The sequence below is a fragment of the Sinocyclocheilus rhinocerous genome, unplaced genomic scaffold (assembly GCF_001515625.1).
Source record: "Sinocyclocheilus rhinocerous isolate Xijiao unplaced genomic scaffold, SAMN03320098_v1.1 scaffold1687, whole genome shotgun sequence".
Taxonomy (NCBI): Eukaryota; Metazoa; Chordata; class Actinopteri; order Cypriniformes; family Cyprinidae; genus Sinocyclocheilus; species Sinocyclocheilus rhinocerous.
The window spans coordinates 35,897-61,665 of NW_015660051.1; the positions used below are offsets into that span (position 1 = coordinate 35,897).

Below are 25,769 nucleotides of genomic sequence, written 5' to 3' on the forward strand. Positions count from 1 at the left end.
GAGCTGCTCGTGCGCGAGCAAATAGGTAGCCTAATTCTGATACATGCGATGACTATCCATTATGACATGTAAGCATTTTTATATTTATGTAGCCTACACAACAATATTCTTTTACATTGTAATCCTTTAATTTTTAATATTTGGCATGTTTGTGTGCTGCTGTGCATCCCTGTTTGTGTAATAAGCAGAGTGTCCACGCGCTGTGGCCCTGCCTGTACTTGCATGCTCTTTAAATAACAAAAAAATACTGCGCCATTGACTTTAGGGACCCTATCATATACCCGGCGCAATGCGGCGCCAGGCGCGACACAAGTGTTTTTTGCTAGTTTCAGCCCGATGCAGTTGTCATTTTCACGCCATTGACCAACAAAAATCTGGTCTAAAGTCAATGGCGCAGTAGTTTTTTTGTTATTTAAAGAGCGCGTTAGTATAGGCGGGTCCACAGCTCGCGTACACATATAAAATTTTTGTATGCTACATAATTATGCAAATGCCTACATGTCATAATGGATAGTCATTGCATGTATCAGAATTAGGCTACCCATTTGCTCGCGCATGAGCAGCTCTGTTTCCTCTCTGGAGACGCGTTCTGTCTTTGCGCTTGCAAATTCCACCATGTAAATAGCAAATCCGCCATGGCATGAGCGCAACTGGCTCTTAAAGGGAATGGGAGATGAGACTCTGATTGGTTTATTGCACGTTATGCCCAAAACACACCCATTACTCATTAAAGGTGGGGTATGTATTTTTTCAAAAACGAAAACTGAGTCTGGCCGAGTACCAAAACAAACTTGTAGCCAATCAGCAGTAAGGGGCGTGTCTACTCATGATGCGGAGGAGAGAACGCTCAGTGCACTGGACGGACATTAGCCGAGCCGAGCGACGACAGAAAGATAGAGATGGCAGATAAAAAACAAAATAGGAAAACGTCTGCGTAACAAAAGAAGGCTTACGATAAGGCAAGTAGTAGGGCTCGTGTAAATATCGGATCAGCTTTCCAGCGATGGAGAGAACTCAAGGAGTGGAAGGCCTGCGATCGGACGCCGAAGTTGCTTTGTTTCTTCTTGATAGGTGAGTAAGATGCGACAGTTGTCGCGCCGCTCCGCAATAGCTAAAGTCTGTCTACACTGGACGCAACAAAGCGACCGTTGAAAATCATTTTAAATTTGTGTCAATACGTCATAAATAGAACACAGCGGCAGTTTTCTGTCGGGGATTTGTCATGTCGCGCCGCACCGCATTCAGTGTACACAGCATCACTGATTATAATGAGTTCTATAGTATTTTGTCGCGCCGCGCCGCTCGCGTCTGGTGTAGAGACGATGTAACATTGGTTTTGGTTTGTTTCACAGAACTAATCGTTGCCTGGGTTGCATACGTATGTGTGGGGCGGAGCTATCAAAATAGGGGCGAGACCCTTTTGGGGTAGGGGCGTGTTTGTTTTGGTGATTTGAAATATCAACATTGGCTACCAGAAATCACTTACCCCACCTTTAAGAGAATAGGGACAACCCTTTTAGACCATGCACCGGGCGCGCCGACCGTTTTTCCTGTCGTTAAACTAGCAAAAGTGGATTTGGACACGCCCTAAGTGCACCTGCGCCGTGCGCTTTAGACCATGCGCTTAGATCGTTAAAATAGGGCCCTAGACCAGGTTTTAGTTGGTCAATTGCGCAGTCTATTTCAGTTGCTTCAAAATAGCAACGTGACAACAATGCACCTGAACACACCTCGTTTTCAGACCAGCACACCCATGAGCGCACAAATGGGCGCAAATGCATTTGCTATTTAAACAACGTGGCGCAGGACGTGATAATGATAACTGCGTTGAGCTGAAACTAGCAAAAAACACTTGCGTCGCGTCTGGCAGCGCATTGCGCCGGGTGTATGATAGGGCCCTTTGAGTTAAAAGTGAAATTACACAAATGCTTGATTGTCCAGCAGTGGATTTGTATAATGATTTCAAGCACCCACTTTAGTTCATAACCCTCTTAAATATACTTAAAAAAAATATTACAGAAAGTGAAACAACTAGCCCCGGTCACTCCTATAGCATACTATATTTATGTTCATGATACATAATAGCATGGGTGGCATTCCACTCCCTTAATTAAACTATTAAATCATGGGAAACAAAATGAGTCTATTTTCTGAAGGCATTAGTAAATAGAAAAATTTTATTGTTTTCAGAATAAAGACAGCTACCTATATTTGGACCATGAGCATTTTATCGTTTATTAGACTGATGCCATACAGTCACAAGAACTGACATAATTTTCTCTGTAATGGCCATATGTCTATTTGTCTTAGAAATATAGCAATAGTATTTTACGATAAATACACTTAACTCAGACTCCATCTCAGTGGCTCCATCCTCATGACCTGTTGTACTTACCTTGTCAAGACAGTCAATCAGTCATGCTAATGATTCTGAACGTATTTCTGATGCCTGTGGCATGACCTTATGCTGTTCGTATCCTCCTTCACCACTGCTGCTTTGCTTTTGAGAAACTGCAGCTGCTTCAGTTTTTCTATTAGGAAAAAATAATCTGTCGTACAGGGTTAATGGATAAGGCCATAAGCTAAATAGATCAATAAATCAGAATTGTCATGGCAACTGACCAGCGGAGCAAATCTCCAGCCGCTAGCATCTGCGCTCTCGTAACTACCGTGACACCAGAAATATCAATAAACCAAACACTGGGTCGGCGCGGCCCAGTTTCTGAGCCTGTCTGGAGGTCAGAGCATTAGTCAGGCATTTACTGAAAAGCTGTGATTAGCACTACTGAAGTTAATTTGTTCCTACAATAGTGGGCCGGAGTCAAGGGGTGCCCTTACAGAGAGTAATAATTTATTCAGCGTTCAGAGGAATTACACCGCTCCAGTGTGCTTGTGTTCTCATTTCATGCCGAAAAAAGTGCCGCCTCGCTCTTTGACATTGTCTTATCTGACGAGCACAGTTGTAATCCCCACTTCAACTTCCATCTCCCCCAACCACCTCCCAAGACTACTTCACCAGCCATGCGTGACATAGGCTAGTGAATAGGAAAGTGGAGAAAAAGATAAAGAGAGAGACAGAGAGACTGATGTGTCCTGGTGGGTGTTGTTACTTGTGTTTACTATCCACCCCTAAAGTAAATGACCTTGTGTCATGTAGCACAGGCTGGGGATGTGCTGTTTGCATGCTTCATTTTTCTGATCTGCAGGTATTGCGCTCATTCATTCCCAATGGCTATGCAATTGTATTAGTTTTTTCATTAAAAACAGCACCTCCTGCCAAGACCTCTGTTTGCTTCCTATTATCTTTTTGAAAGATCTCCCCTCAGGATTAGATGATCAAAAGCTGCCCAGCTGTTATGAGATCTTCTGCTTCAACCAAACAACTTTGTTGTACTATCAGTGGATGTGACAAAGTGACCAGCTTGCACAGTGGCAAGACAAATGCTCCGTTCCAAAACCTATTTAGTAATATTATTATTCAAAACACTGTGAATGTAACGTGGACGGAGACACTATCACAACTAAAAAGAAGTAGAGGAGAAGAAGTTTAAAGTCCAGGTTAAAAAAGTACGAAGACTTTTTTTAAAAAATGTTATTCAATTTTGTTCTCTGAAAAGGGCTTGAAGGTGTAAAATGTTCTTTTTTTTTAACCACAAAATTTTCTAATGACCCTACAGGATCCGAGGTCCATGCACCATTTTATTCATTCAAAACTAAAAACCTTAGTTATAAAAAAGCTATTACAATAGTTTAGTGTAATTAAAAACTCCTCATATTTTACAATATTAGTGTGTACTGCTTATGAGAGAATCAAACTCTCCCCATACACAATGCTATTTGTGTAGAGCAGAGACTTGCTGCTATGTAGAACGTTCCATATCGGTCACTTATGTGGTTCTGTGGTTGTATTGAGACAGCCTTAGAATACAGTTTCTAATATAATGAGTTGCCTTTCATTGCATTTTGGAACAGTGCAATTTATAGATTTCAATCGAGTATAGATTTCTTTAAACATTGATCTGTCAGTCGTTCCATCTCTCCTTCCACTAATTCGTTGGATGCTAACCTGTTTTGCCGTCTCTGAATTAGTAACAACATAAAGACTCCTTTATGTGCTTTTAATTGCGCTGAAAGTAATAGCTCACTGTTGCAACCTCCAGTAGAGCTTTTCCAACAGGGTTTCAATCTGTCAGACCACGAGCAGGATCAGAATCCCACAGGCCCTTCATTTAAATGAGGCGCTGTGGCCCAACCGCATTAGTTACACTTCATGTTGTGCTTCTCTTGCTGAGGTGCTTGCTGTATGGGAGCTGGCAGTGGAAAGAAATTCATTTCACCATATCCCACTGGCTATGCGCTCAGGCTCAAAATCAGTTTTGCCAGGTTAAGAGTCAAGTACCAAAAGGGAATAGTTTATGTTTGGGAACATTTCTGAACAGATGTACTGGTTTCTTTATCACTGCTCAACTTTTAACAAGATCTCTCATCCTTTTAAACCTTTTCAGAGTTTTCGGGTGCCCCACATGCATTACACCTTTCATTTTGTAAAAAGCGAAGGGCACGCACCTTTCTCACACCTCAATGGTAGGAGAAATTGGCCAGGAACAATCATTCACACTGCTGCACAGCAGTCTATCACCTCTGGGCTGTATGTGCATGCTCACATATCTGAACCACTTGTGCTGCTGTCCCACAGTTTTGTCGCAAACCCTGGGTTAAATCTGCCCCACCATCTACCGCTCTGCATACTGTTGTATGCTCTCTTTGTTTTCACAGTAGAGCTGCTGAGGTAGACAGACAAATATTTGTGGAAGAGGTGCAAGCACTGGTTTGTTGTGAGCAAAATGGGTGAATAACAATGTTGTATCAGAGTTGCTTGTTGAATCCAGATTAGCAGATTTTTAAAATAACCCAAAAAGTGGTTAAAATGAACTTTTTTACATTAGTTATCTTTTTTTGTAATAGAATATAATTATTTAATAAAGAATAAGTGTTTCTAAACACATACCACACAAACTTTTTGTTTGCAGTACCTTATTTGTTTGCAATAGTATCCAATTAGAAATACATGGCTTACAAATAAATGAAATATTGATTTGTGTTATTATTTTAAGAAATTAATGTTTTTGACATTGTGGCATTCTTACAAAAGATTTCTATTTTAAATAAATGCATTTCTTTTTCTTTAAATTCATGAAAGACTCCTGAAAAAATGTATCACAGTTTCCATAAAGATATTAAGGTGCACAACTGTTGTCAACACTGACAATAATAAGAAATGTTTCTTGAGCACTAAATAAGCATATTAGAATGATTTATGAAAGATCGAGTGACACTAAGGAATGTAATGGCTGTTGAAAATTCAGCTTTGCTGTCACAGGAATAAATGACATTTTAAAATGTATTAAAATAGAAAGCAGTTATTCAAAATTGTAACAGTATTTAACAATATTATTTTTTACTGTATTTTTGATCAAATAAATGCAGCCTTGGTGAGCGTACGAGACTTTTTTCAAAAACATCAAAACATCTTACTAACCCCATATGGTAGTTTATATTAAATGTAAAAAAATAAAATAAAATTACATATATTAATATGTAAATAATGCAAGAAAATATAAATTATATTATATTATATTATATTATATTATATATGTGTGTGTACATGTAAAATGTATTAGTTGAAAATATTTATTATGTACAGACTGTGGAGTTCTCGAGGTACAATGTTACTGTGGACCACGGTCATTATTCAGAAATATTTCAGATTCAGTCAGCCAATCAGAATCAAGTATTCCAGAGATGTGTGCAGTGAATCTATATATAACAAGTGTTTTGCTCAGTGGCCCCTGACCTCTGCATTACTATTCCTGCTGTGAATTGTGCTGGTGTGACTTTGGGGTCAGATTTGGCACACACTCAACACTTCACATTCCACACTGATTGGTGGAAATGGTGTACTCTTGCCTGCAATTTGTGTATAGCCCGACACTGAAAACTGTGTATTGCTTCATTATTAATTAGAGACAAAGTTTGAGCTGCACAAACCCCCTTTGGTTTTCAATCTCAGCATCTTTTATTTCCTTACAAATCTCACTGTTTCTGCCTTGACAGACGTCTTTATTTCACACAGTGCCAGCTGCTCTTTCAAACTACGCTAGTCTCTTTTCTCGAGGTAATGTTCTTTCTATGTTTTCCCTGAGGTTATACTTTGTTCAAAACTTTCATTATGAAACTGAAAGATGTCTGTGAAAACAGATAGTGACGTTCTCATATTCATATTCACTCAATCTCCACACGGCTGACCTGTAGACTGCACAGACATGCTGAGGCTGTTCTGAGTCACTTTTCCTCCCAGTATGTTTCGTAAGTTCCTGCCGATGTGATCGGCCCTATTGCTCCACGCTCGTGACCTGTCTACCTGCTAATCAGCCACCTGCTGGATTTCTACCCGGGTCTCTGCACGGCTCCTTTAACAGCCATTCTCGCCCCCTTGCCTCAGAGTCGGACAGCTCTGCCCAAGCAGTGCTCATCTCTGCCTCCATGTTCTGTCCGCTCTTAATCGCCCACACAGTGTCTGCAGGTTGACACACTGAGCTGGTGAGAGCCATCGCTAAGGGATGTCATCTCCCGCCCGCAAGTCACACCACAGGCCCTTCAGAGACACCGAAGCCTTTCTGTGCTCTTGTGTACATGTAACATGTGACATACCGCAACATCTACAACATGTTCATTTGCCAGTCACCCTGTCCCTGGCTGTCTCATCCACTCCTGTCTCACACCTTCACTAGTTGTACCTTTCGTTACATCATCATGACTCCCAGCACTTTCCCAGTATTATCATCTAGAATGACTTCACTCCATCTTCTCTTCATCCCTCACTCTCACTGAGTTCCCATCAGTGTCTTGCTCTCTCAGAGTGGGTGCTCGTCGTCAGACTCAGGCTTTGGGATTATGCAAATTGAACTCCAGCCTGTTCACACCTGGGTGCAATGGGGCATGAAACGGGGAGTGCACTCGCTGCAAAACTTTTCATCTTTTTGTATTCAGACAGAGAGAGGGAGGAAGAATTTTTTTTCCCTTTTTTAACAGTTACTGTATGTAGCTTCTTTAAATTGTTGGATGTTTTTCTTTATTTAAAAAGCTATCATATGATTTAAATAGCACTGAGATTCTCTACATCTTTCAAAATCTTCAAAATCTTGCTTTGTTTGAGCATTAATACAATATAGAGACAAAACCCGTACTGTGAGCTAATGAGTTTTGTGCTGTTGGATATTGTTTATGTGGTTTCTTAGGCACTCCAGGCTATATTTTTTTTCTGCTGAACAAAATGGATCAAACTATATAAATAATATAAAATAAAGGGATATATATATATATATATATATATATATATATATAATCTCTTTATTTTACAAAGAGCTTATTTCAGCAGCTTTCATCTAAAAAAAATATTGGATAGAATTTATTCATTTGCTTGAATTGGCAGGAGAGGAGCACCGTGTTTTTCTTTTAAAAAAAAAAGAAAAGAAAAAGACCACATTTCCATAGACTGACTGTTTTCTGTGTTTTTTACATTTTAAATTCACCAGTCAAGATTTTGAAATTATAAAAATAAACTAACAAAAACCTTCTCATCTTGTTTAAGCTTCAACTCAAGTTTCCAGATACAATAGAGAGTTAGTTTACAGTCCAAGCAGAGCATTTTTTTTGTATTTTTACCCAAAATCTCCCCCAACTATTACTCTTAAGAAAAAGAAAATAAATCAATATGACATTTCTTACAATAAACACTGTGAAAAGAACCACACAACAGATATGCATGCTATTAATGTCTTACCTGATAAAGCCCCCTTGGAAAAAGAAAAAAGACAAGATGTATAAAATCCTTATGACCTGAGGGAGCATTCTCTTGCTCAGTCTCTCTCTCTCAGACCGTTTGAAGAACTTACAGTCTACAGAATTACCAAATCCAAAGAGGAGCAGGTAAAACTCGACAGGAATGCATTGTCTTGCAGAGTGATCCGAGCCTGTCTGTGAAGAAACTTCTTCTGCCTTCCTCCCTGCTCACTTCTGCTGGCTGGAAAATCCTCCACAGTGCCCTCCCCCCCCACCCTCAGATGACAGGGAGAACAGGTGAGAGAGCAAGCATGTCTGTGTATCTGGGTTTGTGTTTTGAAGAGACTATGTGCTTTTCCCTTTGTTTCTCTATCTTTTTTTTATGGCCAGCTGCTCGCTTCAGGAATTATAATGGAGAGGATTTAAAGGGCCAGCAGCGCATTTGAAGGCAGGGAGATGGCGTGCGGTGAGCCCACTGAGAAGCGGAGCAGAAAGAGGAGGATCTAAGAGATCAGAAAGGAGGATGGAGGTTGTTTTATCTGGCTTTGTTTATGTTAGTTATTTTTCTCTCTCTGTTGTTCTCAGTGTGGAGGACTAACCACTTTAAGGCTTTGCTTCAATGCACAGATATTTGTGGACTCTAAGGAATGAAGGAGATCCAAAAACATGAAAGCAGGATATGTGCTTATAACATATGCTAGCTTTTATATTAATATTTAAAAGCTGGTTTATAATAGTAAATACCATGTATCTTAATTTGATAATGGAGATACATATACTTGTACAGTATGACACCTGCTCTAATTGAAGCACTTCAATATTTAAAATAATTTAAAATGTAAACATTGCAATGTTTGTTCCTCTAGCATTACAAACATTAGACTATAAATGCATTTGATTAAATTATGTTTTAATTAAATCTGAATAATTCAGACCAAACCTCCATAAACCATCTCAGACCAGCATGGAAATTCCATTCAGCAGGGTGCTGAAGAATGTTTTTTTTTTTTATTTTGAAAGGGGCTGTTTTTGCCTTTGCAAACTCAAGATGAAAAGGCACCACACATTTAAATTCTGAATGAAAAGGCTCCAGACCATCAAATTGCTTCAGCCGGAGTCATTCATCTTCTCAGCGGATGACACCACTGATACCACCGTCTCCTAAGGAGATAAAGGTCTCGCTCTTCTTAATCTATTCAGGAGAAAACACGTGAGATTAAACGTTCACCTCTACAATTATCTCTGTGCTTCTGGTGTACGGTGTCTGGCTTATGAAAGATGCATTAGAGCCTGGTAAAAAAAAAAGAATCAGAAATGTGAAGCTAGAAAACACAAGCAACCCCTCTTTATTTCTGTTCTTTGTTATGACCGTGAAATTCATTGCCTCAGAGAACATCCCAGAGTGAATCCAGCCAAAAATTCTGCTGTATATAATGAGATATCTATCTAATCTAATTTTTTTTTTAAATCTGTCTAGGAAAAAAAAACTATATATCTGTCTGTATGTCTGTCTGTCTAGCAAGCAAGCATCTTGCAAGTACCACACTGAATTAAATTAGAAATTTTGTAGTATTTCAAAACAATTAAACTTTTTTCAAAACTGTCAAACAACACTTTATTAAGGCATCATCTTGTCAAGGCAGAATGAGTGACAAAAAATATTGACCTTTTTCATGATATTCAAATTTTTTGAGATGTACCTGTATATATATATACATATTACAATAAAAAACACTGACTGGTGAGGTGAAAATATTTGGACTGTGTTTGTACCCCTCAGCTTAGGGGTGTCAAGGCTGCAGGTGCCAATACTGCCATAGCACCTTTATGCTGAGCTGACTTTCTGGTTTCCCTTGTGTATGGTGCTCACATGGCTGTAGGCTGACACAAAGAGCCCTATAGGACTGCTGACATATGGAGCTGGAGATCCATCTGTCACCCTGATGGGACCAAACACCATGAAGGGGCACAGAAGTGGAAACCAAATATAGTCGAATATCAATTGCTGTGACATCTTTGCCCTATTGGCTGCTATGGCTTGGCCACAAATCAAGTTGTTAAGTCACCCGTTTGTACCTGATGTCTGTCTCTGCTGTCCTTCACAGCTTCAGGAGTCCTGTTGCCTTCCTGATTCACTCTACTGTAGTGCTGCAAATCTCAGTGACTCCACCAGCAGGTACCACTGAGCATTTATTCACAAGTCTATTCTGATCCGTAGGGTTTAGACTTGTCTTGTGCATTTTACAAAATTACACACTTACTAATGCATTAATGTAATGTTTGTTTTTTTGTTGTTGTTTTTTGAGAATATGAATATGTATGTCTGAGAAAAGCTCCCAGATGAAGATAATTCAAAAATATTACATTATTATAATGTGTAAAAAATATTTTTTGAATATTTTTAGTATATATTTTTAAATGGTCACATGACCATTTAATACAATTACAATTCCTTATAGAATTATGTATAAGTCTGGAGGATTGATTAAATGCGTATTTTTTTTTAAATCGTATTATTTTATAAATAATTAATTGTACTATTTCGACATGTTAAATGACAGCCCTTAAAAATATTTAAATATTTGAATGAAAAGTAGTATGAAGCTTGAAAACTACAGCATAAAATAATCATAAAAGCTGTGACAGATTAAATGCAGCAAAGAGATATTTAGACAGCTAATCAAATTCTTATATAGCTAAGGGGTGTTTTACATCTTCACTCATTTGGTTTTCTATGCAGATCACTCTCTCGCTTTAAGAGACCGTCCCTATTTGAATATGGTGCACATAACAATTAAGCTTGATTGTCTTTTTTTTCATCCAAAGAGGACTGTATTACAGTCTCAAGTATCTGTGATGACCCTCTTCCTGATCCACAATGACACACTAAAGAGCCAGCAAAGGTTTGCTGTTTGCTTTTTTTTCAGCTGAATTTAAACAGTTTATACCCTTTGTGTTTTATTAGTATTTCCTTGTTTGAACAATTTCAAAATGGCAGTTTCATCGCATTTTAAATAGTTTTGATTGTTAATTGTCCGCTGTTACATATCAAACCTTCAGATCAATAATCAGCCAAACCACAGATGACAAGGATGCCACAGTTAGTAATTTGTCTTAATGTCAAGAGTCAGTGCTCATATAGATCCATGTGATTAGTCTTAGAAAGTCTACTCTTCATAGATCCAAATCTTAAATGGTCTTTAAGAAAAGTGTTCATATACATCTGAATGCAGTTTTGGATGTCAGAGGGTTTTGTGAGGCTGTTGAGAGAGCATGAATCTCCCCAGTATGTGCCTGCTCATATCTCAAGCTCTCATGCATAAAGATGCCACTCTCCTCTTTAAATCCAATCTCCGTGGCCTTTATCTGCTCTCACACATGCATTTCCATACTTCTGTGGAACTTCTTTTCCTTTGTTATTAGACATACACTTGCTCTATTTGAATTAGTTACTGCTACTTAATTGAGGAACGCTTTCATGAACATTAATGTTGTCAGACAGCACTTAATTCCTTCAGTACCATATTAAGTCAGTTAAGGGCATGCATCCAAACCAACTTAGTTACTTAAAAGGGTGCTAGATTGGGCTTTGGAATCAGTATGGGAGTGATACGCTAAATACCACTTCAAATTAGAGGATAACATTTCTATTGTACAGAGCTAGTTCATGTTAAAGATTAAAATAGCTGATATAAAATAGTGATTTTCATTTATTGTGAAGGGTAAAATGCAATCACAGGGTGGTGGGTTTAAAGAAGAATGGCCGGGCAAAGGCTTGGTCTGTAAATATGTACATCAGCATACATGAATAATCACAATAATCTTCCAATCTTTATTTGTCATTTATTATCAGTTCAGTGATTATTGATTGCATATTATTTGCTGTTGTAGTATTCTATAGATATTAACAATCACACATACTGTTATTGATTACAGCATGTGGCAGACTTAAGATGGAATCATTCCCGTTTTGTCAGTCTGTAGTTGCACAAAATCGTACGGCAAACCCTTCCAGCTCCCCTCATTTCCAATAGTGGGGTTTCACATGGTATCTGGTCCATCTTAATAAACAATTGTGCAGGATAAGGCATCTCAGTACATTTCATTTGTCACTTCAGGTCTTTGTTGTGTTTTTACGTCTCAGTATATTAAATAATGCTTCAGAGCTGCACATATTTCATGCTCTGTGGCTGATATTTCTTCCCTTTAGCTGACACATAATTACATTGGAAACTATGAGATTCAAGGAGGATGATAACCTTCGTAGAAAGGTTCCACCAATCCCACAGTGAAGATAAAAAGTGGGCTTGCTGGGAATTCCTCTTCCAAAAAGCTGAATCCACCTTATTTTTCAACGTGAAAGTAAACTATTTCCTGTGAATATTGTTAATATAACAGAAAATATGATGCAGATTATGGTCCTATAAACATTAAGGTCTTTTTGAAGTTGTCTTTATTTATAGTAAGTTAAATAAATTTAACTTTGACCAAATGTTTTAGTTTTATTCTAAGTGAAAATCCAAGTGAAAAATACTTAACTTTTGTTTATAGTGAAATAAAGTTGTAAAATGAAAAATTATAATCGTTTTCTTTGTATGATTTTTTTTTTTGTCTTAGAGAAAATTAATATTTTTGATTAGTAGTACAACAAAATGTAAGGTTTGAATCAAACCGTAAATCTAATTTGAGAAAAAACGAATAAATTTGACTGTAACAAATTCAAGTATATATATATATATATATATATATTAAATTTAGGTAAATAATTACAATAAGGTGAAGTAAACAGTAAAACTATTTGCAACATTAAGTAGCATACAAACTTTATACAGCTAAAATAACTGGAAACAGCTGATACTGGAAGCCTTTCAAGGTAAAAATGGAAGTGCATGCCTTTACATAAAAAATAAGGTGTATAGCATTATATATGGACTTTAACAGTCACACAGTCACATGCCCTCTTCTTTTTCTTTATGTTGACCTTTCTGCCTCTGACCTCTTTGTTTCTTTCCTGCATGTCAGTCTCTGATGGAGCCTAGCAGCTGTGCTGTATATGAATGCTGAGAGCTGCTTTGCCATTAACATTAATAGCTGGACAAGCTCAACATGACAAGTAAAGGTCACATTGCAATGATGAAATAAGTTGCTCTGGGTTGCAGGGTGGCAAAAGTCAGTAAGAGAACAGGCTGCCCACCTATAGAAAATTAAGGCAGAATTCCCAACACTCAAAACATGTTACTGTATTTTCATTTCTACATGAAAAGAATTTCCATCTTCAAGTTTCATTGGAATTTTGTATCTTTTTCCCCCCCCTAGAGTTGCACATTCCCACATGACAGGACACAATCTCACTGCTTGCAGGAGCTGCACTTGACAGTGGCATAAAGAAAGCCAATGACTTTTTCCATGGCTAACAGATAAGAAGTTTATAGACACTGAATGTCTTTTCCTCACAGATGTTCCACTTTGCAATCTTCTTGTGGCTCATTTTATGACACTTGAGCGTGTTTCTACACCCGATAATGCTGTCTTTCAAGTACAACTAGGCCAAGTTAGCGTGCCAATTCTGTGATCTCTGGCACTGTCACCCTGTAGTCCCTTTACATTCTCTCCCGCTTTCCCCTTGCTCAGCAGTGTCCATTGTCATATTTGATTGAAAATGTTTGGAGAATTCATTGTGTGGCTTATGTATAAAGATAACCCTGCACTCTTGTTTATGGTAGCTGCTCCTCTCGCTGTACGCCTGCAGCTTGCTTGCAACACTTCAGGTACTAGGTGTGAGCAACTTTGAGCAGTTGTCTAATTGCTTTGTTCTCAGCATGTGTACATTTTTACAGCACTGGAAGACGAGTATAAATCAACCAGTGCTGTTCTCTTTAAAAGCCCATTTGTCTTTCTGCTCTGGTTTATCTCTCTGTTGCCTCCTGTTCAGTTCAACATACATACATAATCTTCAACTAACACAACTATAATAATACAGCTAATATTTATTCCTGTCAACCAGCTTCCAGAAAACCGAAGACATTTTTCTTTAATAGAACACTTCATTTTAATTAAAACCCTTTATCCATTTACTTCCAAATTATATTTGATTTTGGCTAGCAAGTATTGTCAGTCATATATTTGTGATAATTTACTTTACATTTCAATAATTTCTTTCAGTCATTTACTTACACTGATCTTTAAGATAAAATAAAATGTGTGAATTGCTTTTAAAGCTTTGTAAACAAATGATGCACAGGGTAGAATGATTCTAAATATGATATTCTAAATATTAAAATGTTTTATATAACATATACATACTATATAATATTACATATTTAATAATAATTCAGTATACTATTTTAAATATTTTTGGTATGAAGTATAGATATTTTATTTTTATTTATGGTTTTTTTTTTTTAAACATGCCCACCTGAATATTATATCACAGCAAGATAAAATATTATAATAATAAATTGAAAACAAGATTATCAAGTATTTTGTGAAATGTGAACATAAATTGCTTTGTACATCTTTTTTTCTCTGCCGTAAATATACTCCAGAGTTTGAGCCACACTGACTTGCTTGGATGCACCACACTGTCAAAGTATTTAACTAATTACTAGATGGAACTTTAGTTTCTAGCTGTGAGGACGTCATAGTGTAACTGTTACGTTTGGGGTAATAGTATGTTCTGGTTAACAGTATCTAGTGGGGTTTTTTTGGGGTTTTTTTTGCATTCACAGAAGCTTTTGTTTGTTTGTTTTATCCCTGATGTGTGGTACCTTGTAAAATGTTATAAAACTGATCTTCACAAACATAAATTTTACATTAAGCATATGTTTTTTTTAAGCAATGCCTCCAGGGTAGAACATATGTGTATATAACAGCCAGTGTTTTCAAGGTTACAAAGAATGACATTAAAGACCATCCTGCATCCTGTCTTGTAAGAGATGTTGACTTTCCCTCAGTGTTTATGCTGCTGTTGTTCTTTATCCATCTATTTGTATGAGTAAGGGTCCGTTGTGGAAAATAGCTGTCATGTTGTCATGTTTGTCAAGGAATGATGGTGTCCTTTTGCCATGTAAAGCATTTTAGATAAGGTCTCCTAACGGCTGATGTATGAAAACGGGATGTCAAATTGGTTTAGCACACTATACTGAAAGAGTAAGTGGCTCCAATGAAATGCAATGAAGTGAGTGATGTAGCAGCCAGACTTGGAGTGCTGCTGTGATTCTGTGTGGACAAAGAGCAGAGAAGTCTGCTCCTTCATTACAACGTCATATTGATTGATTGATTGTATTTGTGATTCTCATGTCTGAAATGAAATGCACATTTTGAAAATGAAGCCGAATGCATAGAAGCAAACTACCTAGCAGATCAAGTGTGAAATTATGCCAAAGAATGTGGCCTGGGTAACACTGTGTTTATGGATTCTTGCATGGTGAGGAGCAATGAGGGGTTTAGAGTTCATTTGTTTTTCACTGATTGTTATTGATGGAGGGAAGGAACAGAGGTGCACAAAAGTTGAAGAGGGGCTTCTGCAGAGAAATTTAATAGGCACATGTGGGAATTAAATGTGATTTCATAAATCAATTTGAATTGTAATTTCCCCCAGCTGATAAATCTGTCATAAGGACAAGGCCAGAGCTGAGAAAAAGCCAGATAACGAACGTCCGATAAAGGTGTCCATGGTCATGACTTTTTTTTTTCTAATGAATGATTCTCACATAGCTTAGTGTCATTCTTAGATTTTCTGCTTCAGTTTCAGAAGTCTGAGGGCTATCATGGAGGAACAGGCATACATACAAGTGTCATAGATGGTTTGAGACTGCTAGCTCTATTATAAGATGAACTTGCTGTACAGAACATATCTGCAAATGATGACCAGAATCTCTAAGTCAAGTTTTAGACTACCTTTTTTTTTTTGTAATTGTTGATGTTGATGAATGTAGGAGTATGAAAAAGAACATTTTGACTCTTAAAAGACTAATTAAACCCATGCTTTCAAATGCTGAGATCTGCTAATTTACATGTTAAATGCATTAAATGAAGTGCTAATTTAATGTGTTTAATGTGTTTGCATTATTCCAGACATTTTTGCTCTTGCAGTCAAAATGTGTACCTTTGCTCCAAATATGACATTTCCATAGATAATATCTTCCAGACCTGAATCAGATTAAGTTATTAGTATTCTGTCATCATTTATTCACCCTTATGTCATTCCAAACCCTTATTATGTTCTTTCTTCTGTGGAAATTCTGTTCCTCACACAAAGCTATGCTATGACTTGCAAAGACAATGTTATATATTGTCCTTTCAAACTGACTACAGTCGTCCTTTTGCATCCTTTTTGAAACTTGGAATCTTTAGTCTCCATTCTTTGTAATTGCATGAATAAAAACAACCAGAACGTTTCCTTTTGTTTCAGGGAAAAAAAGAAAGTCAAACGGTTTGGAACAACATACAGGTGAGTAAATGATGACAGCATTTTAATATATGTGAACTATTTATTTAAAAGAAACCAAAAAGTTTTCTTCCGTCTAGAAAACATTAAACTGTACATTAACCATTAAATGTGTTTGATTCTGATTCAAATGCACTTCTGGTTCTTATATGAGCAGAGATGGCTCGTCTGTGCTCAGATGCTCCTTCTAAAGTTCAGACGCCATAAACTATTGTTCCTTCAGTGGCCTTTCTGAGACTGACCTGTCAAGGTACAAAAGGTTAGGCCTCATCTGTACCCCCTTCTCTCTTTAGTGCACAATCAGGTTAGACTGTGGGGATTTCTTTCCTCAAGCAGGGGGTTTCTAATCCTTTCAAGGCCATTTTTTTTTTTCTCCCACCTGAGAACCGATTGCGTTGGAAAACACAGCTACTGAATGCTACTGACGCTTTCTCTTGGCTAGGTCTGCCCATCTTTTCCCATATTTCACCCATAGGGAGAATAAAGTTCAAAAGTAAGATTTTTTCATGTTTTGTAAAGAAGTTTCTTATGCTCTTCAAGGCTGCATTTATTTGATAAAAATAGAGTAAAAACAGTAATACTGCAAAATGTTATCACAGTTTAAAATAACCGTTTTCTTTTAAAATGTAATTTATTCCTGTGATGGTAAAGCTGAGTTTTCAGCAGCCATTACTCCAGTCTTCAGTGTCACATGATCCATTAGAAATCATGCTGATTTGGTGGTCAAGAAACATTTATTATCATCAATGTTGAAAACAGTTGTGCTGCTTAATATTTATGTGGAAACTGTGATACATTTTTTTCAGGATTCTTTAAAGAATAGAAATGTCAAAAGAACAGCATTTATTTAAAAATAAAACTGAACATAACAATAGATAAAAATGTATTTATTTGTAAAATTTATAAAAGTATTTAATGTCACTATTGATCAATTTAATGCATTCTTGCTGAATAAAAGTATTAATTTCTTTCAAAAAAAATGTGAACGGTAGTGTACAGTTTTCATTCCTATATAAAGAATGAGTGAACAAATTAGCTATTTGAACACAGCATATTCATTAATATGTAAAATAATGCCTGTCTCACACATTGTCTATTTAGCACCTCATAAGCTAACCACAATGTGAGCACAAAAGGTCCAGTTTTCTTTCTGCTATTTCCCCACAATCAGTTTGCTCCTTTCAGAAGAAAACAACTGCCTTGGCTTCATGCTGACGCCAACAGCTCTTTATTATAGGTATACAATATCTCATTTCATCACTTGCAAAATAACAAGGCAGACAGTCAGTCCTATAGGTTGGATTGAAGAAAAAGATGCCAGAAATGATAGCTAACACTCTTTCCTTTCTCTAGCCACAGTATAGAGTTGAACTAGTAAACAAGCTGCTGTTCAGAGGCCCATACTGTCACATTCTGGTATAAGTTGACTGCAGAAGCAAAGAGTCTTACATACTCTTAGACAGCTATAGCAACACATCTCAAACTAATGTAGGTTAATTGCTTCCCACCTCAGCTGGATAATTCATTAAGCCCTTTGCCGCGCGCCTCCAACATAATACGTCTGGTGCTCCCAGGAGCGCACAACTCTTGGCATTGTGGAGTTTTGGTTTTAGTTACAGCAGCTGAGATTTCACTCCCACCCACATCAAAATGCTTGGACTGCAGTGGTGAAGAGAGGGTGCAAGGATAGTAATGCATTTGTCTGCTGGATCACTGGAGAGAGAAGTATCAACGAGTGCTGCTAATTGCAGTGCTCCCTTTATACATCACTGAGTCAAGTGGAAATAATTGCATTCAGATTTGTTTTGTTAAAAGATCCCCTGACTCCCTGGAGGAGGAGGAAGGGAAGACAGAAGGGGAGGATTGTGAGGGGAGAGATGCGTGTGGAGGAATTCTAGGCAGAGCTGAGCGTTATGCAGATTTGGGTTTTGCACCATACCGACTGTATGTGCCGAGTTTTCGTCTGCAGATTCATGAGGGAGGAGAGGTGGATGAAAAGAATTTAAACCTGGTTTACCTTCAAGGTGGCTTTGATATTTGTTAGTATACAGATATAGAGTGATTGGAACAAGCATTTGGGCACTTAAAGGGTTAGTTCACCCAAAAATGAAAATTAGCCCATAAATTACTCACCCTCAAGTCATCCTAGGTGTATATGACTTTCTTCTTTCAGACGAATCCAGTCGGAGTTATATTAAAAATTGTCTTTGATCTTTCAAGGTGTTTAATGGCACTCAGCGGGTGTTGCATGCATCAGTCCAAAAGAAGTGAAATAAAAAGAGCCCATCCATAAAAAAAAGTGTCTCACACAGCTCCGGGGGGTGAACAAAGGCCTCCTGTAGCGAATCAACAGCTTGAAAGAGCAAAGACAATTTTTAATATAACTCCGACTGGATTCGTCTGAAAGAAGAAAGTCATATACACCTAGGATGACTTGAGGGTGAGTAATTTATGGGCTAATTTTCATTTTTGGGTGAACAAACCCATTAAGCCACACTTAAAAAGTCTGAATTTCACTGCATTTTATAAGAAAATATCAAATCAAGTGGCATCTGCAAACAAATGATGCTAAACCTTTTGTCTGAACAAAATTCATTTTGTTCTTTTATGAGCCATTTTTGTAATTAATTTGAACCAAATTATCTCAAAATAAGTGTCTCAATACTTTTGTCATAAGCATTTTAAGCTTAAGACGTACATTTTAACATTTTAAGATAGAGACATACAAATGTTTACGAATCCTGTTAGGTTCATAGAATACTGAATTCATGAATTAATTATGCATTGCTGTCTGTATTGTACATTAACTATGTCTGAATGTGAAGCTAGTCTAGACTATACCATTACATCAACAGACATATCTGTTTTGTAACTTACTGATGTAGAAAAGCCATCGAGAGCTTCTGTTTGCCGAAGTGTCAAAGATGACATTTGATGTGTCTAAAATAACGGTGTCCTATTACTTACTGTAAGCAGTCATCTGTCTCAGGAGACTGTGTTTCTGAGGTGATTAATATTCAGAAATAAAAAACCTGAATTTTTCTCCTTCATTTTAGCAGATGTTGTACTCACAGTGGCATGTCAAAATTATCCACAGAATTCCGGCATTTCTCTGTCCTTGTCCAAGCGTTTCAAACTTTCCACTTTCATCTCACTTTCAGGCTGTTGAGATAGCCACTGGGACATCCTAGAAAAGCGGAAAACACCTCCAAAGACTCGCTTTCACACTTTCACTTACTTTACTCCCAGAGCTGTCACAGCATTGCCAGATCCCTCAACACACCATGAGAACTCGCCTTGAGACATGTTCCTCACTTCACCTGAGCAGAATTTTTGGAGAAAATCCTGTCGAGCAGTTTCATTTATTGATATATCTGTTGGCTAATGACGGGTCAAGGCCTGTTCACACTGAGGAAGATAACTATGGTTTTAAAATAGTTTTGATTGTAAAAGTACCCACATCACAACATAACGATAATGGCACAGAGGAACATTATCACTTTCAGAATGATCAGAAACTAACATGCATTAAAGAGCTAGAGTATTTAAAGCAGCAGTGGGTAGAATTTTAACGCGAACTGATAATAAAAAAGAATGTTATCATGCAATGATGTGGATGCTAACAGTTATCTTCATAGTTATAGTTTTTGGTGTACACAGGCCGTTAGGTAGACATTTGGATTTATTTGTTTGTCATAAAACTAACATAGTGTTTACGTCAGGGTTCCTCAAATCTGGCCCACGAGAGCCACTTTCCTGCAAAGTTTAGCTCTAACCCTAATCAAACACACCTGAGCATGCTAATCAATGCCTTTACGATCATTAGAAAAATAGTTTGATCAGGGTTGGAGCTAAACTCTGCAGCGCATTGGCCCTTTAGTGCAAGATTTGAGGAACCCTGGTTTACATGCACTACAGTCTGCTGATATCAAAACCCTGCTATTCTAGAGCATGTAAATGTGAGAAAACGTCTCAGGTTACGTATGTAACCCTAGTTCCTCGAGGGAACGAGACGCTGCGTCGGAAACGCTAGGGGAACGCCCTTCAGCGTGACGGGCTCTGAACCTCGTGTGTAATCAGACCAATAGATGGGCGAGACGTCACGGCGGGTGACGTAATGACCAGGAAGCTATAAAAGCACGTGCGGCGGAGCCAGCGTCTGATTACACACGAGGTTCAGAGCCCGTCACGCTGAAGGGCGTTCCCCTAGCGTTTCCGACGCAGCTCGAGTTCCTGAAGAGGAACCATGTTTACTTGAGGTTTGGAATTATATTTTTTCTTGTTTTTTTTTTTCATCACAGCACCTTGGAAAATAAAGTTGTGATGTTTTTTTAAATTATATATTTAATATTTATTCATTTATATTTATAATATTTAGGCTATAGAGTTCCTTGGTATAGTTTCTTGGTACTAAATCACAAAAACACTTGTGCGTCCATGTTTGTACCAGTTTACTCTTTACTCAACCTTTAAAATAATAAATAAAGTGTGTAGTAAATTTGAATAAACCAGGAAAACAGCGAAGTGAAAATTCAATAAGCAGAATTCAATAAGGTTTTCACAAGACTGGGCAGATGGATTTAATTATTTTAATTAGACAGAATGTCCACGTTCCACCCTGCTCTGGCTGGAGGAATGTGGGATGCAGCGTTCAATCAGGTTCAATCAGCAACAAAACGTCTCTAGGTTACGTATGTAACCATGGTTCCCCGAGGGAACGAGACGCTGCGTCGAGATCGCTTTGGCAAATGATGGGTCTGTAATGGACCTGCATGCAAGGAGAAGGTACTACTTACAATCTGAATTGAAGTCACATAATCCTTTCACACAAGCATGAAATATAATGGAAGTAGACTTAAGATAGGATTTGGGAAAACGTGTGTTTTAAAAGAGATTGGTAAGGAAAGAAGAGAAATTAAAATCCCATTTATGAAGGTTTCTCTTATACTAGCAATTAATCTATTATCACAGTAATCATAAATATCATCAGCTGGTTTCTAATGAAACTGTATATTTACATGTTAGATGTTTGTAGTGGAATTCCCCAAGATGAGGTTCTAAATATTCCCAAAACCATTCATTATGAACAAATGTATCTGAATCATAAAGCACTTGTTCTGTGTGGCTGGTAATAATGACTTTTGTGTGAGCTCTACACGTTTCTACAAAACACATTTAGAATAATGACCTGATTGCAAAGCAGCTGGGGGCCATACTATCGTTCCTCGGTCTCCAGAGTGAGGTATTGCATCAATAAATATGGGTAATGGGCGAACATGTCAGGGCAAGGTAAAACACTTCAATAAGAGGAAGACTGAGGATGACAGCTGAGGGATCCATCAGAAGAGTGGAAACTGTTTAAAGATGATTAAATAGCTTATTATTCATACACTGACTCATGATTGTTCACATCTAGGTGGGAGGGACGAAGAGCGGGAGGGAAGATGGCCCCCAAAAAGAGCTCATGATCTGTCTCATTTGGCATATTTTTGTCCTATTCTATAATATAATAACACTGAAAAATATTGCTAGTAAATTTAACAAATAATTACAAATGACAAGTAACACATTGAATTAAACATGAAATTTAAATTATTATTTGAAATATTTTCCTGTAAAACGTAGGTCTACTCCATTTATGTGACAAGTGTGTTCATACTAAAAATGCAATGAGATGTAGTATAGTAAGTGTACATGGATAAATTATGTTTTTTTTTTTTAAGAATTAAAAATAAACTAATTTTGGAGTTTGACAATTAACACATTGCAACCAGGGTCCCATGCTTGGGGCGGCCCTGATTGCAACACACAGCTATACAGTATAGTTCAAAACAATGTGGGCAAATAGATGACGAAATACATTCAAACATTCAGAAAAACAGAGATGAACACAACATTCCCCTCCCTCCACACACAGCTCTCACAGAACAGGAGACATGTCTTGAAATAATAATTTCTGAACATTGACTCTCTATCTAAACCTCTAAATAACAGATTGGAGATGAAAATAATAGCAGATTTTTCTAATTTTAAACAAACATTAAAAACTAACATTTACTTTTTACAATTTTTTTCTCTATATAGTGTTGATATGGCAACTAGTAAATACCGTAAGTTTTGTTATGCTAGCATGTGTGGAAATGTTTAAACCATGTGTGTTACAACTAACCCTGCAATGGTTTGTCCCCCGCTCACCCCTAGGCCTACATAGTGTTCATTGAAAACATGCAATGTATATCATTTGAGGCACAGTTTCAGATTTTTTTATTTGCAACCCTTTTAGCTGTTCCCTGCCCTCTGTATTGCTATGGCAACTGTAACCATAGCCCGCTCAGATGTTCATAAAGCGAGGAGTGGAATTTCACCCACAGCTGTGCGATGGACATGTGCGGAGCAGATGAGGTTGAATGTGACTGACTGATTGATTTACAGTTGTTGGAGTGATGTGTGGCGCTGAAGCAGTAGCTGAGTAGCTGACCCTGAGGACTGAGGGCTCTCTGTGGTTTATGAGGCTGTTAACTCTTACTCTGTGTTTCCCAAACTAGAGCTCTATATATAACCCCACAGGTAATAGCATATAGAATTTTCCCATTAGCCTACTGCTTTTTTATTGATCTTTTTCCTGAAGCATGAAGTTAGATTGACGTTTTAATATTTGCCATTTTATATCTAAAAAACATGCAATGTATATCATTTGAGGCACAGTTTCAGATTTTTTTATTTGCAACCCTTTTAGCTGTTCCCTGCCCTCTGTATTGCTATGGCAACTGTAACCATAGCCCACTCAGATGTTCATAAAGCGAGGAGCGGAATTTCACCCACAGCTGTGCGATGGACATGTGCGGAGCAGATGAGGTTGAATATGACTGACTGATTGATTTACAGTTGTTGGAGTGATGTGTGGCGCTGAAGCAGTAGCTGAGTAGCTGACCCTGAGGACTGAGGGCTCTCTGTGGTTTATGAGGCTGTTAACTCTTACTCTGTGTTTCCCAAACTAGAGCTCTATATGTGACCCCACAGGTAATAGCATATAGAATTTTCCCATTAGCCTACTGCTTTTTTATTGATCTTTTTCCTGAAGCATGAAGTTAGATTGACGTTTTAATATTTGCCATTTTATATCAAATATTTTACTTATTTATTTACACGTGTGTGTGCGTGTGTGTGTGTGTGTGTGTGTAAAATTATTAATACTGTTATATAATATTTTTTTGTATTTTTATATCATTGTCAGGTTTACAGCTAATATACCTTACGGTATATTCTTATTAACTATTATATACTATATTAGCTAAACAGTTTTTTACTGTAACATTTTCGCATTCTATTTCTGTTTGAATTCCAAGCACTATTTATAGTGAGCTGTGAGGATGCTTGTTTGCTCTGCAGTTCATTGTGATGTGCGTCTGTGGTATGAGGGTAGGTGGAAAGGCATTCTCCAAACAACATTCTGGAAGTTAGATTGACGTTTTAATATTTGCCATTTTATATCTAATATTTTACTTATTTATTTACGCGTGTGTGTGCGTGTGTGTGTGTGTGTGTGTAAAATTATTAATACTGTTATATAATATTTTTTTGTATTTTTATATCATTGTCAGGTTTACAGCTAATATACCTTACGGTATATTCTTATTAACTATTATATACTATATTAGCTAAACAGTTTTTTACTGTAACATTTTCGCATTCTATTTCTGTTTGAATTCCAAGCACTATTTATAGTGAGCTGTGAGGATGCTTGTTTGCTCTGCAGTTCATTGTGATGTGCGTCTGTGGTATGAGGGTAGGTGGAAAGGCATTCTCCAAACAACATTCTGGATGTCACACAGCGTTGACTTACAGTACCACATTTGGCAAAAAGGGAAATGAGTTTGACAGTTTGACTGCTTGTTTGATCTTAGCCTGGCTGGCGTGTCAACACCTGCACACAAAAACACATACACACACACACACACACACACACACACAGAGAGAGACTTTTTCATCTAAGCTCAAGACTGTATCAAGGTCAAAACAGTTCACACACATGCAATGATCTTTGATCAGACAAAACAGAACATATAGGCCCTCTTGACTTTTCGTCTCTTAAACAACTTTCACTATATTAGCATGTGGGGAAACTGGGGGCTTAAATGTTGACGAGCATTTAGAATCGAACTAAAATTCCAATTCAATTCCAAACAGGATTTTACAAGATCTCATAATAAATGTTTTGGTAACACTTTACAATAAGGTTCATTAGTTGACATTAATTAACTACTTTAGTTAACATGAACTAAGCATGAACAATACTTCTACAGCATTTATTAATCTCAGTTAATATTAATTTCAACATTTACTAATGTATTATTAAACTCTTTGTTGTTAACATTAGTTAATGCACTGTGAATCAACATGAACTAACAGTGAACAACTGTGTTTTCATTAATTTAACTAACATTAACAAAAATGAATAAATACTGTAATAAATGTATTGTTCATTGTTTGTTCATGATAGTTAACTTAATACATTAACTAATGGAACTTTATTGTAAAGTGTTACCAATATTTTATGTTATACATTAGTTTTTTGCACCATTATGGAACAAAATGACATTTTCCAGAATGCTCTTCAAAGTTGCAATGTCTTCAAAATGTAGTCAACATGAAACAGGATGGAAGATAGTTTCCATCAAGTTTTTTTCTTAGTTGTGCCCATTGTTGTGCTAGACTAAAAAAGTCTTGGTTGTGTGACTGTTGAATTCATTTGAATTGCAATTCAGTAAATCCTCTACCTGTCATTCCCATCACATTCCAATTCAGCATTCCTTATGATATGGCCACTTCAAGTTCCAGCTCATGAACTGAAAGGGAGCCAGTTCTTAATTTCAGACTTCTTCCAACCCTTTAAAGAGTAAATAAATACTCTTGAGTGCTTTATTGAACAGAACTTCCACTCATGCTTGGACAACCCCAGAGAGACGTGCCACGCGTGTGGATTTGAGATCTTTCTGTCAGGCTTTCCTTAGATTTATTAAGGGCAAGCTGTGTAGATCTGCCATTCTCAATCTCATCAGAACAGGAGAATCCTTGTCAGCAGCTGGGGGAAAAAATGCAATCATAAGCCATATTTCAGCACTGCTCGTTCTTCTTCTGCTCCTTAGAAAGCAGAATGAAACCATCCCTGAGATGGATGTTTAATAAAACCATGCTATAAACCTTTAGACATAGAAGGAAACTCTGCATATAATACATGTTTGAGATAAGGGCAAATGGCATATTAATCTTAGGTGATGCATGTACATTCATCTTCTTGTGATTGAAATTTGACTGCAGATCTGTTAAAAATATCATGACTGAAATTGCTTTAACCCAGTAATCTGAACTTTGTAGTGCTGGGCAAATTTACTTAGACATTTATACTTGAGTGTAATAAGATCTAAGGTGCAGAATAAAAAGTAAGTAATGAGATTCATTGTTATTCATTGTATAATAT

The 25,769-nt window shown here is 37.3% G+C and overlaps 1 protein-coding gene across 1 annotated transcript in view; it reads right to left on the bottom strand.

Annotated features, from left to right (window-relative positions):
• LOC107724829 (glycine receptor subunit alpha-4-like) overlaps window positions 1–7,986 on the bottom strand; it is a 43,247-nt gene extending 35,261 nt beyond the window's left edge. Inside the window, exon 1 of the mRNA XM_016533904.1 lies at window positions 7,844–7,986. Within this exon, the coding sequence (XP_016389390.1) occupies window positions 7,844–7,911 (68 nt within the window). The 5' untranslated portion in view covers window positions 7,912–7,986. The remainder of the gene's footprint in view (window positions 1–7,843) is intronic.
• Between the last annotated feature and the right edge of the window lie 17,783 nt (window positions 7,987–25,769).